General features: G+C 35.9%; 1 protein-coding gene across 1 annotated transcript; it reads right to left on the reverse strand.

Moving 5' to 3' along the window:
- Positions 1-8965: 8965 nt before the first annotated feature.
- Positions 8966-10272, reverse strand: LOC117134782 (angiopoietin-2-like). The gene is made up of 4 exons (XM_033293545.1): positions 10189-10272; positions 9386-10133; positions 9196-9321; positions 8966-9132 (listed from the first exon to the last, which is right to left on the reverse strand). The coding sequence occupies exons 1-3, from the start codon at positions 10261-10263 to the stop codon at positions 9197-9199; spliced, it is 948 nt and encodes a 315-aa protein (XP_033149436.1). The 5' UTR covers positions 10264-10272; the 3' UTR covers positions 8966-9132; position 9196.
- Between the last annotated feature and the right edge of the window lie 2672 nt (positions 10273-12944).

The following is a 12944-nucleotide window of genomic DNA, read 5'->3' on the forward strand; positions in this document are numbered from 1 at the left end:
TTCAGTCTCTTGCCACCTTTTAAAACAACAATGTCGAAAGTTTCAAAGCCCAGGCCACAAATTGGCAACGCAGCCAACTGTTGTATGACCTTTTGCATGGAAAATGTAACGAGTTTCCATTGTCTGTGGGGTTTGCATGCCAAAAGGAAAACGATTTTGTCTTATTAGCTGCAAACACCTTTTACAGAACTCAACCGAATTTATAAAGACTTTCTGTTTATAACCGCCCAAAACGTTGAGATTGTACTTAGCTGTTTATTATGCAGCTGTAATTTACATTGCTTAGATATTTAAAAAGTTGTTTATGACAATAAGCTAAGTACGTCAAAAGCATTTTTAAGATCTTAACAGCACAGCGAGCAATTGTCATGAATGTGTAGAGCAGCTAAAAATTATTTATTTGTATTAGAAATGCTTGCCAAAATTTTATTTATTAAATAATTTCTGTGCCATATAAAAATAAATTTATTTATTAATTTATTTATAGCAAGTCATGACATATTGAAATAAATTTATTACAATTTTTTAAAACAAATTTAGCAACAGTTAAAAATATTTTCTCAAGTTTTTGCTGCCTCAACTTAAGCAGAGTGCAGCTGTTTTATAATTTAATAAACAACATCGTAATATTATCGACTTTTTTATTTGTTTTTGTTTTGTTGGGCGTATCGAGCGCTTTAACATTGTTAGTCACACTGCTGCAAATTTAAACAACTATTAACAACATTGTATTCATTGCTTAAAGAATTCGCTTGAGATGAGCTCTAAACTCACTTGTATATTTTTAGTGCTATGGCTAATCTGCTCATTGCATCCCTGGCAGACGCAGGCGTATTGCTGCCGCCCTAGAAATGGCAGATGCAGAGACGGATCCTTACCGCCGATGCTTGTGGCATAGGCATGTGCAATTATTTCTGTTGCAAAAAAAAAAAAAAAAAAATTGTAACTGCAGATCGGTGGCAGAAAATCGAGAAAATAGAATAAGTAAGACACAGCGAACGGCAATTAAAACAAAAATAGAATTAAGTAAATGGAAAAATTAAAAATAGATCATCAAAAAAATTGAACTAAAGAGTTTAATGTTTGAATTTTGCTTGCAAGTTTTAATGCAAAACCTTTTCTTGGTTTTAAATTAGTGTAAATTTTCTAAATTCAAAATTTTTGCTTTAGAATGTGCGACAGACGTGGAATTTATTTTGCGAACAATATAAAATAATTTAAAATTGCATGTAGAATTTCGAATTAGCCGTTGCTAAAGCTGTTAGCCAAGCTTGTTTTTTATTGAAATCAACAAATGATTGCTATATTTTATTCATTATTGTTGCATTATTCGCTATGAACGCTCCATACGCAAGTTTATTTTTAATTTTGTGGCTTATGCTAGCTATGCTGCCTTGGCAGGCTAATGCATCCTGTTGCTTTGGCTATCGAGGAGCCTGTGAGGATGGAAGTGCTCCGACTCCTTGTTGCGGCTTCGGACAATGCAATTCATTCTGTTGCAACTGCGCCTGCAGATCCGCCGGTAGATAGTTGAATGTCTAAGTGAAAAGATTGAATTGAATGCAAAGCTACAAAGCATTGGAAAAGTTAATTAAAAAATTTATTATTTTTCAAGTTAAATAGATAGATAATAATAAAAAAATTGATATTAAATAACATTTAAGTTTCTGCGGGATTTTATTTACGCAACCAATTTAAACAGACTCTAGTTCGTATGCGTAATATAAATGGATGAACAGATAAGCATTGATACATTAAATTACGTCGCTAATAACATTTATATTTAAATTCTATACAAACTACTTAAGCGTATTTGAATCAGTATGAATAAAAATTACAGCCATGTCGAATTTATTTAACAATTTGCGGCCTTAATGGCAACAGTTAGTGGAACAAATGCAGCATGTCCTGTAGCCAAATTGCTTACAAATATACTATGTGCAATTGTTTGTTGATTTAAATCGAGTGTAAATGTTTATTTAATGGCGCTGACCGAAAGCGAAAAAGTTGCAAAGTTTATTGTGAACTCAATTAAGGCAACGCCTCGTTGGTTAGACGTTTAGTTGCTGGTTGCCCAGATTGGGTTGCAATTGGTTGATCAAAGTAAACAAGAGAGCAGCCGTTTGGCTGCAAACGGAGCAAAGAGCAAAGCACAAAAATGTTTTCCCGATTTTTGTTACAAAATCAACCAAAACCAAACCATACACAAAAGAAGGCGCTGTGTAAACAGCAACAGCCAACAGCAGTGGGAGCAACAGCAAATAGCAACAAACTCAACAAAGTAAATAGAAAGAAATGCGAGTCAGCTGCTCAACTGTTTCCCAAATTGTTTTCGGCTACAAAACTAAACTAAGTATGTCGACAATTTGGGCGGCAACCAGGCGTTATAGCCTGGCAACTAACGCACAGCCAGCCCACCCATAAAAAGGTAGCTAAGCCGAAATCACAGCGCTCAGGGATAAAAGGACAGCAGCACTCCGAGCGCTGAGCGCGCACAGAGCTCAGCGCTCAGCATAAATTTCAACGCTTGCGTGCACTTAAATGACAAAAGAAAATATTTTGCATAATTAAATGTTGCTTGAAATGCCAAAATAATAATTAAGGTGACAGCATAATGAGTTCGCAAGCCCTTCCAACCAGCCAACACCCCAAAACATTTGCCTTCAGTGTAAATGAGCAGGTAGCAACAAACAGCAAAATTGATTGGAGCCAAGCAGCTGCCAAACCAAGAACTGCGTTACTAATTGAAGCAGCTCAGAGCTCAGAGCTCAGTGTGTGTGTTTGGCTATAAAGGGAATAGAATTAAAGCGATTTGGTTCAATATTTAATGTCCAGCTTAACTAACAAATCAAATTAATTGGTTATGTAGCAAATTCAATGGTTAATTATTCATTAAATTAAATTACAATATTTTGTACATCAGTGTTTGTTGTCTAAGTGATGAGAATTTATTTCGTTTTAAGCTAGAAAAATGCAGAAAATTATAAGCGTATGCAAATATATTTCAAAAATGCTATAGCGGCAAAATATCAAGTGTATATAATTTAGATACTTGGATAAACTATTAATGCTCGAGCTAATTGAATAAATAAATGATGAATAAATCTGCAGCATAATACATTTGGCCAACAACATATAAATTTGAAAAATTTTAATGCAGTTTATTTATTTGAAAGTTTATTAGTGAAATGCTTGAAATGCCATTAAAGGAATTAAGCTGATAGCAAAATGAGTTAGCAAGTTAATTGGCGAGTTCATTAATTACAATTTGATAGGTAAGTGCTGTGACTTTATCTAGCTATGGAGCTTATGCAGCTAAGTTTGTTGTTATTAACTTATTTGTAATTATTTATTTTTAAACGTTTGACCAACACTAATTGTTCAACTTATTGTTTATAGCAATAGCCATAGCTTATACTTTGAAAATTCAAGTTATATGCAGCTCGTTTCGAATCAAGTTAATGGTGCGATGCTTACATACGTTACGTATACGTAAATATAAACACGTAAACACTACTAGTCAACGAAAAAGGGGAAGACAAACAAAAATGTTAACAATATGGTAACTCAAGCGGAAATATCACTTAGGGGCAGGACGACAGCGGCTGTCCCAGCATGATATGAAAATGAATATGGCAAGTAGTATGCCTGGCAGGCGAGCAGTCAGAAAAAAACGAGCGGAAAGAATGTGTCAATAATGACTAATGGCAAATGCTGAAAGTATGGAGCGCACACTGGCCCATGTTTGTGGCCCCAACTGTATTTACTCAATTTATAGGCAGCATTTGAGTCATTTTTTTCGGCTTATGCCTAACACCATTTGGCGTGTTTCCTTGCTATGCATATTTCCTTTTTTATTTGCAACTCATGATGTCGAATTGATTGCGGCAGCTTTTTTATATTTTTACTTTAAGCAAACAAATACAGTTTGGCTTTCGTTTATTTTTAAACAAACTTTTAACTAATTAAAGTTCATGTTAACTTTTAGCCAACAAGCTGCAAAAAAAAAGTAAGTTGTAATGCTCTTTTCGTTCACATTTGACTAGGGTATCGCAGCAAACACACGCATGCACTCACAAACACATACACACAAAACAGCTAACGCGTCACAGCTCGTTTTCGCTGTAGCGTCAGCAGCGACGCCGCGCTGCGTCGGCAGCGACGTTTCTATGGCGCGTCAGCACGTGCATCCCGCTGTCGATATTGAAAATTGAAATGTAAATAATTCCTATGTTATTTATCTGATCGTTTTAAAATTTTCACAATCGGTCGAAAAACATGACTAGGCAAATTTTGTGATTTATTTCAGATTTTTAAAGGATTTTTGTACTGCCTTATATATCGTTTTTTTTCGATTTGCGGGGAGGGGGAGGAAATAAATAAAAAATAAAAAAAGCGTAGTGTCCTGGATAAAGGAGCACATACCAAATTTGGTTTCTCTAGCTCTTATAGTTGCTGAGGAACACGACTCATACAGACGGACGGACGGACGGACGGACGGACGACCAGACGGACAGACGGACATGGCTATATCGACTCAGCTCGTCGAGCGATCAAGAATATATATATTTTAATGCGCACCTGTTACATACATTTCCACAATTATCATTATACCTTACTTTTTTTTTGCCAATGTCAAAGCTGCAAAAAAAAGTAAGTTGTAATGCTCTTTTGGTTAACATGTTTGCTTTCATTTAAGTTTACAGTAAATTTTTAAAGGCAAAAGCAAAACTGTTTTTGCTTTGATTGGCCAAATCACTACAAACTAACAAATGCGGCTCATTATAAATTTTTCGAGCTAACAAAGTGCTACATAAAATATAGTACAACAACAACTAAATGAAAACACGTGCCAAACATTGCTTTGTTCGCTTATTTTTTCAACAAAAAGTTACACGGCCAAAATGACAAATCCATGTGGCCCTAGAGCCGACACAATTGCGGCCGACAAATGAAATACACATCAGTGCAAAAGAGTGGCTAACAAAAGTCGTACTACAGTCAATGTCCATAGACCAACACACAAGCAACATAGAGAAAAAAACTCAAATTACTCACAGGAATGTAAGAGCAAAGAGCGCTGGAAAGTAGGCAACAAACATTACAGTTTTTTTCTTCATACACTTTAATCATTTTTTATCAAATGTTTAAGAGTAACAGCAATATTTGCAGGCATTATATATTATATATATTCTTGAGCAGCAAGTAAAAGTTTTCGTTTGTATAAATTTAACTTAAAATATTTTTAATCGTTTTCTTTTATTGTGCACTGTTCATAGTTGCCATTAAATAAATAAATAAATAAGCAACAAGAACTAAAAAATAAGAGCTAGAGGCTGCAAATTTGATTCAGCACACAACAAGCTAAGCACAAGCGCATTAACTAATTGCCAAGTGTATTACCAAGTTGACTATGGACAACTTTAATGCCTGCTTGATTTTGCTTTGCAAGGTGTGCGACACTTTTTGCTGCTAGAGTGAGTTAAAGAGAGGTTTTTAGTATGTACGTGTGTCTGCGTGTGCGTGAGTGTGTGTAATTAATGTTTTCCGAGTATGCTGCTGGTCATTGCCAGCAAGTGTGAGACCATAAAGTTTGCTCAAATAGGAAATTGTTATGGCTTTGTCGCCTTAAAGTAAATCCGCAATAAGCCCCGCTGGCCAAATTAGAAGCGTTGAGCAAGCAGCTCTTTAAATTTATCAGATAAATATGATTCGATTTGCTGTAATTAAAGCGACAGTTTAGAGTCTTTAGCTTTGTTTGTTTGCCACGCCTTCATGTTTTATTATTTCTTATATAAATCCAAAGCTTATTGCTTAGCTTGATTGTAATAATTCAAGCAAAACTGAGCAGATTTTGCAGTAGCATTTATATCGGTCACACATTATACGATTAGCATACAAAAAATCTTGCTAAATTGTATAATTTATTTATATTTTAGCTACATGTTGTGCCTGTTAGCTGAAAGTTTCTGTTGCTGTATATGAAATTCTTTGTTTTTTTTATAATTACTGTAGTTCTGATTGCCCAATTCGAGGCATTACAAAATAATTTGTTTTGTTTTTTATTTGCTTAATAATATTTATTAAATTTTCAGCTGTGTGTGCTGATAAGTTTGCTAAGACTTTAGGAGAAAACGGAGTACAGACTATGGAAATGTTCAGTTATAATGCAGCTAAGAATGAATGCATTATGTTTATTTATGGAGGCAATAATAATAGATTTGGGTCAAAAGAAGACGAAGAAACGAAGTGTAAGTTATATATATATATATAAAGCATATATATGTATTATATATATAAAATATATGTAAACATGAGTTGACTTAATCATAGCCCAGCGAATTTGAAGCCTCTAGCAAAGGTTCAGTGACTTGCTGACTTTGTGTGTCTATCTAAGGCATGAGGGTATTTTTGTTTGCGTTTTTGGTGGTAATTAAGATGCTATCGCTGTGGTGAAATTTGAGCCCAAGATTTCGTTAACGGCTTCAGCTTTTGGGCTTAAGCTTAAGTGTGGCTTTTCGCACTTTAAGTTTCGTTAGTTCTTTTTTTCAATAAACACAGTTGACGTTCAGGCGAACGAAGTTTACGCCTGCAATTTGCAGAGCGCTTATAATTGATGACCAGCCGTTCAGCATAAAAGTACAACGTGGGCGTGCCACGTAATTTACTCGCCCAGAACAGCTTCCAGCGTAAATTTCGTTTCTACTTTTTGCTGCTTCTATAGTTTTGCTTACTTCTTTTGTTGCCTTGGCGCTGGCGCCTAAAAGCATGACGTGAGCCATTTATATGGGCTAACATATTTTAGCCATGTTGATGTGTGTGTGAAAGGCGGAAAACAAAAGTGAAAGAGCCACACAGTCGTTGAGCTATTGTTTACGGAAGTTCAGTGGCCAGCAAGTTCATTCACTTGGCGCCAAGCTCGCTCTCGCTCTCGCTCTGCTGTCGACTTTGATCGATTTGACTTTGAGTCGAGTGTACGCCTACAGTTAAAATAAGCTTAAAATACAATTTAAGCTGCAGCTGCCTATTAAATTGCATTTATTTTTTAATATTCGACGTACGTATACGTAATATTTGTTGCCTGCATTGCTGTTACTACTAACTACTCAACTGCATGCGCATCAATCATTGTGTGTGATTGATGCTACAGCTTTTGATTGCTTGTTATTCGTATATCGGCACCATGGACCAAAGCTTATCGAAGCTGCTCGCTCAAGCAGCGTTTTGAATGTTTGTTGGCTCCAATTACTGCAAAAGTAAAAAATTTATTGCCCTGAGTCAACAACTTTGCACTTTTGAGCAATTTGCAATGCAAGCGGATTACGTATACGCAAACGCAAACTAAATAGAAATAGTTTATAGAATTTTGTGTGCCATGCTTCAGTAACCACTGACATTTCGATAGCGTCAATTTTTTCACTCAACTTTTAGTTTGCGCACTGTAGTATTCAAATGCCTGCAATTGCTCTGCAAAATTGAAAACAAAAGCCGCAATAACTGCTGTAATATGCTTCGATTCCTAGCCACAAAACCAAACAAGCAGAAGAAAAAAAGCGAGCACTACTAACTTTTCAATTTGATCAGCCAAATTTGCTTTCGATGGCACATTGCTCGCCTCATTGCAAACGCCAGCGGCTAGAGCGAGTTGCTGCTGACAATGGGGAAATTATGGATTATGCAAAGTTGTTGCTGCTCAGCGTCAGCAGCAGCAGCAGCCGCCGACACATAATGCATTGGTAATAAGCTCAAGTGTTATTTTTGAAACAGAATTGTCCTTGCAGACAACAAAGCTGTAAGCAGCTGCATTAAATTGAATATAAAACATAGCAGAGTGATGCGGGCTAGTCTAAAAATAAAATAAAAAATAATATGTGCTAAAATATTGAAAATTAAATAACAAGTAGCAACGTCTTAAGTTAAAGCAGAGCTTAATATTGTTGGGTTGGGCTAGCTGAGCTCATGGATTTGTCATTTGTAACATGTTGCGTTGGTCTGTGTGGTAAACATCGTTAACATCTACTATATAGTTCTATAGCATCCAAGTATTTGCTTTAGCCTATTGAAACTTCTCTTTAATATGTGACTAACAATAAGTACCCCTCGGAATTTGCATATTTTTTTATTTGTTATCCGTTTGATGATATCAATAAAATGAATTTTGGTTTTATTGAAATTCGAGCATTAAGATATTAGAATAGGCATCAATCGGATAAAAAATATGCAAATTCCGAGGTCTAACAATAAGTTTGCAGTTCCCCTGTATCGACTGCATAATCTAAGTATTTGCTTATATTTTTGTTTGAGATCTGCTATAATATCTCTGACTGATAAAATATTTCAGTCTCTCTCTCTCCCTGAGTTCTGAGTACCTTTGACTGTGCTCTCTGAAAAATATTAATACTTTTTTTTGCTAGCATTCTCCCTTAACTAGAAGCCATGGACAGGTAATTCATATAGTTCGATTAAAATGAACACTGAGTAATTGGAAATGCATACATATATAATTTTAATAAATTGCTGAAAATATATACAGCAGCACAATTAATAAAAATCATGACTATGCAGCTTAATTGTCTAATTTATTATTTGTAGCCAACAAAAATCAGATTCGTTTCTTATTATGAAAGTTTTATAATTTTTAATGCTTGATGTTCGCTTTCAATGTGTAATTAGATTAAAATAAATTTAAATGCAAGCAACTTTATTCTTTTTACATGCGTAGCTTTTTCTATATTTCTGCTGCTTCAGTCGCTATAGTGCTGAAGAGTTGAATTGTCTATCCCAACACGATAAGCTGCTTCAAGTGTTCTCACTTACATACAATATTTATAATTAATTACAGTCAAAAGTGCTTATTTTATTATTTAAATATTATATAATATTATTATTTATTTATGTATACTGCTTCTAACTACAATTTACATTGCATTACTTGTAATATATTTATAAATTCATTTGCATTCTTGTGCTCAATTGAATTGAATCAGAATTTTATACTAAGATCTTAGCTTATTTCGTTTTTAATTGATTCAAAGCTAAACTTATTAATATGCTTAATAACAAATCAGCTTAGGGAGCACTAAAGTGAAGTCTCTGTTCTCTCATGTGCCAATTAATGTTTGGCACGCTTAGCTAAATGCAGCAATATACAACAATTAATTAATAAATATTTAAATACGTGCAATGTTAACTTACACTAATGTGTACTTGGGCTTGATGAGCATGCGGACGGACTGCAAGGACTGATAGCCGTGCAGTGTGTACCACCAAATGCCTTTGCGCGTTTTGGAGCCACGCTTGAGGTATCTGCCATTGAGATTGCTATGAGAAGTGATTGCGGTTGACTTGCAGTTGAATAAGTGAGTTAATTTATAGTGCAATTCACCTGTTTGTATCGTAGCTGAACCACCAGCCACTCTCATAGTAATCAGCGCAATTGCCACGAGTCCAAGCATCGTTGTCCCGATCATAAGTGGAAAACTTGTTGTGCAAATTGTGGCTGAGCGCATCGCCAGCACTGCCGCTGTACGTGCCCAAGGACTTGAGCGCGTACTGCTCTTGCTTCGCTGCCTACAAGGAAGCTTGCCATAGCGTGCGCTGTACAGACGATTATCGAAATCAATGAGCTCTATATACAGCTCGTAGGGTCGTGAATTAGTTAGCTGATAAACATACTCCAAGCCCAGAAAGAATTCGCTGTTGTAGTAGCCAAAGCCATTGCGATAAGCCAGCCAGTCTCTATAGTAACTCAGACTGCCATCAAAACGCTGCTGCAGCACAATCCAACCCGAGCCCGCCTTGCAAGCAGCGCAGAGCACGCGAAACGGATAAATCTTGGGCAGCACTAGCAGCTGCACAGACTCGAGCGTTGAGCAGCTCGTTGCTGCAACATTTTTGCTTAGCAGCGTGGCATTCAAATTGTCTAAGCGCAACGCTAATTGAGCCAACTGCGCTGCAAGCTGCGCCAGCAATTTCTTTGTAGCTGCAGTTTGCAGCTCAAGCAGCGTTTCGTTATAATTATTGGCAATGCTTATAGTTTCAATATGCTTGGAGCTGGCATTAAAGTCAATCGAATCCAGCATGCCCTGCATATCCACAATGTGTATAATTTTGCTCTGCAGCATATTATTCGACTGTAAGATAGATATAGACATAACTATATATATAAAAAAAAAGGAAAACACTTACGCTCGCATTCGAATTCGCAGCCACAAGCGCAATGCACAGCAGACTAAGCAACAGAATTTGCTGCTTTGCGCACATTTTTACACCACGGCCCAGCTACAGATACTGAAAATGTTTAGCGCTTTAACTTCTACGTCTAGTGCACTTATCTTGAATTTGTTTGCACAACGCAATGCACACATACTAAATACTATTTGCTGATAAGCCAAATAGCTGTTAGCATCATAAGTGTTAGGTGTGAAAATAATTAAGACTGACAGCCGAAAAGTTTTCTCATCACGCTCAAGTGCAAGTTCAAGTTCAAGGTCTGGCTATGTTTAGTGCTATCAACTGAGTTAAGTGAAAGTTTAAGAGTAATTGTAATTTGCTTTTAACTTTAATAAAAATCATATATCAATTGTTAAGCTTGCTTAAAGATAAGCCAAAGATAAATCAAAACTGAGTCATAGACAATGGACGTTTGAAAAATATTTGCTTAACTAACTTTCAGTTCAGCAATGCTTAACGCTTTAAAACTAATTAAGCAAAATATAATTATAATGCGCTACTTTGCTTCCGATTTCATATGTTTATTTTTAATTGCTCAATTTGTGAAAATGTGTGCTCGTGATATTTAAATTAATGCCAAATAGCCAATATCATGCTCACAGCTAAGTACGCAGCTTTTATTTGTTTTGCTTTGTCTCTAGCAAAGCACAGCACACACATGTGTCTGTGTGTGTGTTGGTGAGTTCGTGGGAAATTGAGGTGCTAATATATTTATAAAGCAACTTTGTTGTATTTTTTAGCTGTTGGGAAATTTGTTGTTGGCTGTATGGAAAATTGGCTGGCCAGACCTTTAATCTGTTCATTTTCAATAGCCGATTTATGAAGTGTGAAGCATTAATTTGATTTCTGCCATAAATTGGGTCAAAATACGTATACGTAATGTACTGAATTTACTTTGAAGTCGCTGCGGCCACACAAATTTGCACACACACACACACAAACACAATTAAAATGAAAATACTGAATAAGCTATGCAAAGCATTTGCCTTGGCGCAAAATTTAATTAGACGAATGTTTGGCCTGCATAAAAATCTCAACTGGCTAAGCTCGCCACAGCGCCTCGCCACGCCTCGAGCTGTTTTCATAATTCAAGCGGACAGCTGTGCTGCTGCTGCCTGCAACATTGTGGCAGCAATCTGTTGACGTCCGGTCGCTTTTCAGTCTGTTCATCTATGCACACGTAGCGACTTTTAAGTGGTTTGCTCTGCTTGTCCGCCTTGACCTTAAACTTCAACTTGGCTAGCAAAAGCAAAATGTACTTGGCATTTGGTATCTGCATTGGCAATGAGGCAGCAAGCAGCGCGTCCTATTAAAAACTCAGCGAGTTTCCACTTTCGCATCCTTGCAACATCGAACAGCTGGTGTTGCCTTTCATTGTCTGAGCATATGGACAAGTGCATCAGAATGCAAGTGAGAGTGTCATAATTTCTCTCGCCAGCCCTTTGGGCGCATTGCCTATTAATGCAAACAAGCAAATAATCAATACTCTAGTCAGACTTTAACACTGATGTGAGTCTTAATACTAATATTAAATATTTAAAGCGCTTGTAGCCAAATAAATTTATATTGAAAAACTTGATTAAATCAAAAGCAAAAGTTTGCTGTTAGCCAAAATATATAAATAAGTAAATGACAAATTGTAGAATTTATAGCTGTTTCTTTTTATTCTTTAAAAGCAACTTAAATACATTAAAATATTAATATGCGCACTCAGTTTTCAATGCAGTTGCTTAAATTTAATTTAAAGCGTTTTTGGTTAAATAATTTTCAATGAACTTGGGTTAGGTTTGACTTGCTAGGCCAAAAATAAAATTCCGCAAATACAAATTTAAGCCCAAATATATAAATAGCAATTTGTATAACTTATTGCCTTTGCGTAGCTTTCGTAAAAAGCATTTTATATAAATCAATTAAGGGTAAGGGATCACTTCGGCACAATTGAATGATTAATGTTTAGTTGAACTTAAGCAAATAAGATCAAAGGCTACAAAGTTCTGTTCCACGAATTGCTATAAATAATTATTAGTTTGCATAAAATATTGCAAAATCAAATTTGACAACAGCTGCTGCTCGAAATTAAATGGAAATATAATTTATCTATCTATATATTTGTTGAGTCCTAAGCCTTGAACTCACTTATCTTTGCCACACTTAATGTGCCCACCTGAGCTATAAGCACGTATACGTTGCATGCTTATGACAAGTCCTTGTTACTCTTTATCCGTTTGCTTTCATATTTGTTGTTAGGGCAACACTCCGCTGTCCGTTTGGGGGGTGCTTGGGGGGGTGTGGCGCATTCATTTGCCAACAAAGATTCTGTTTTTCTTTCATCTGATGTAGGTTTGGCATACTTTGCAGCAATTGCTAAGCATTCTACTTGTAGCCAAGTGGCCTCTGTTAGCAACTTGTGAACTCACAAATGAACATAAAATGTTGTCGCATGAAAATTGTGACTCTTGTTGACACAGTAGTATATTTTTTCTCTCTGATTATTTCTTAAGCATTGCTCTTTGTAGTTTATTGTTTTGTTTTTGTCTGTCGCATTGCATTGCAGCTATAATATTTACATTCATTGTCGCACTTTCAAATGCAAGTACTAGAGATAAATGTCTGTATCTCTAACTATTTGCCATGCATGGCTAAAGATGCATTTGCAATTCAAAGCAGAGCAAGCAAATAGCCTGTGAGTAAATTTAAAGATAAGCATTAGC

Source organism: Drosophila busckii, chromosome 3L (assembly GCF_011750605.1).
Source record: "Drosophila busckii strain San Diego stock center, stock number 13000-0081.31 chromosome 3L, ASM1175060v1, whole genome shotgun sequence".
NCBI classification, from domain to species: domain Eukaryota; kingdom Metazoa; phylum Arthropoda; class Insecta; order Diptera; family Drosophilidae; genus Drosophila; species Drosophila busckii.

Coding starts and splice junctions, on each gene's coding strand:
- LOC117134782 (XM_033293545.1), bottom strand. CDS start 10,263: ATGTGCGCAAAGCAGCAAATTCTGTTGCTTAGTCTGCTGTGCATTGCG. Junction 10,134..10,188: donor CTGCGAATTCGAATGCGAGC/GTAAGTGTTTTC, acceptor TCTATCTTACAG/TCGAATAATATGCTGCAGAG. Junction 9,322..9,385: donor TTCAGCTACGATACAAACAG/GTGAATTGCACT, acceptor CACTTCTCATAG/CAATCTCAATGGCAGATACC.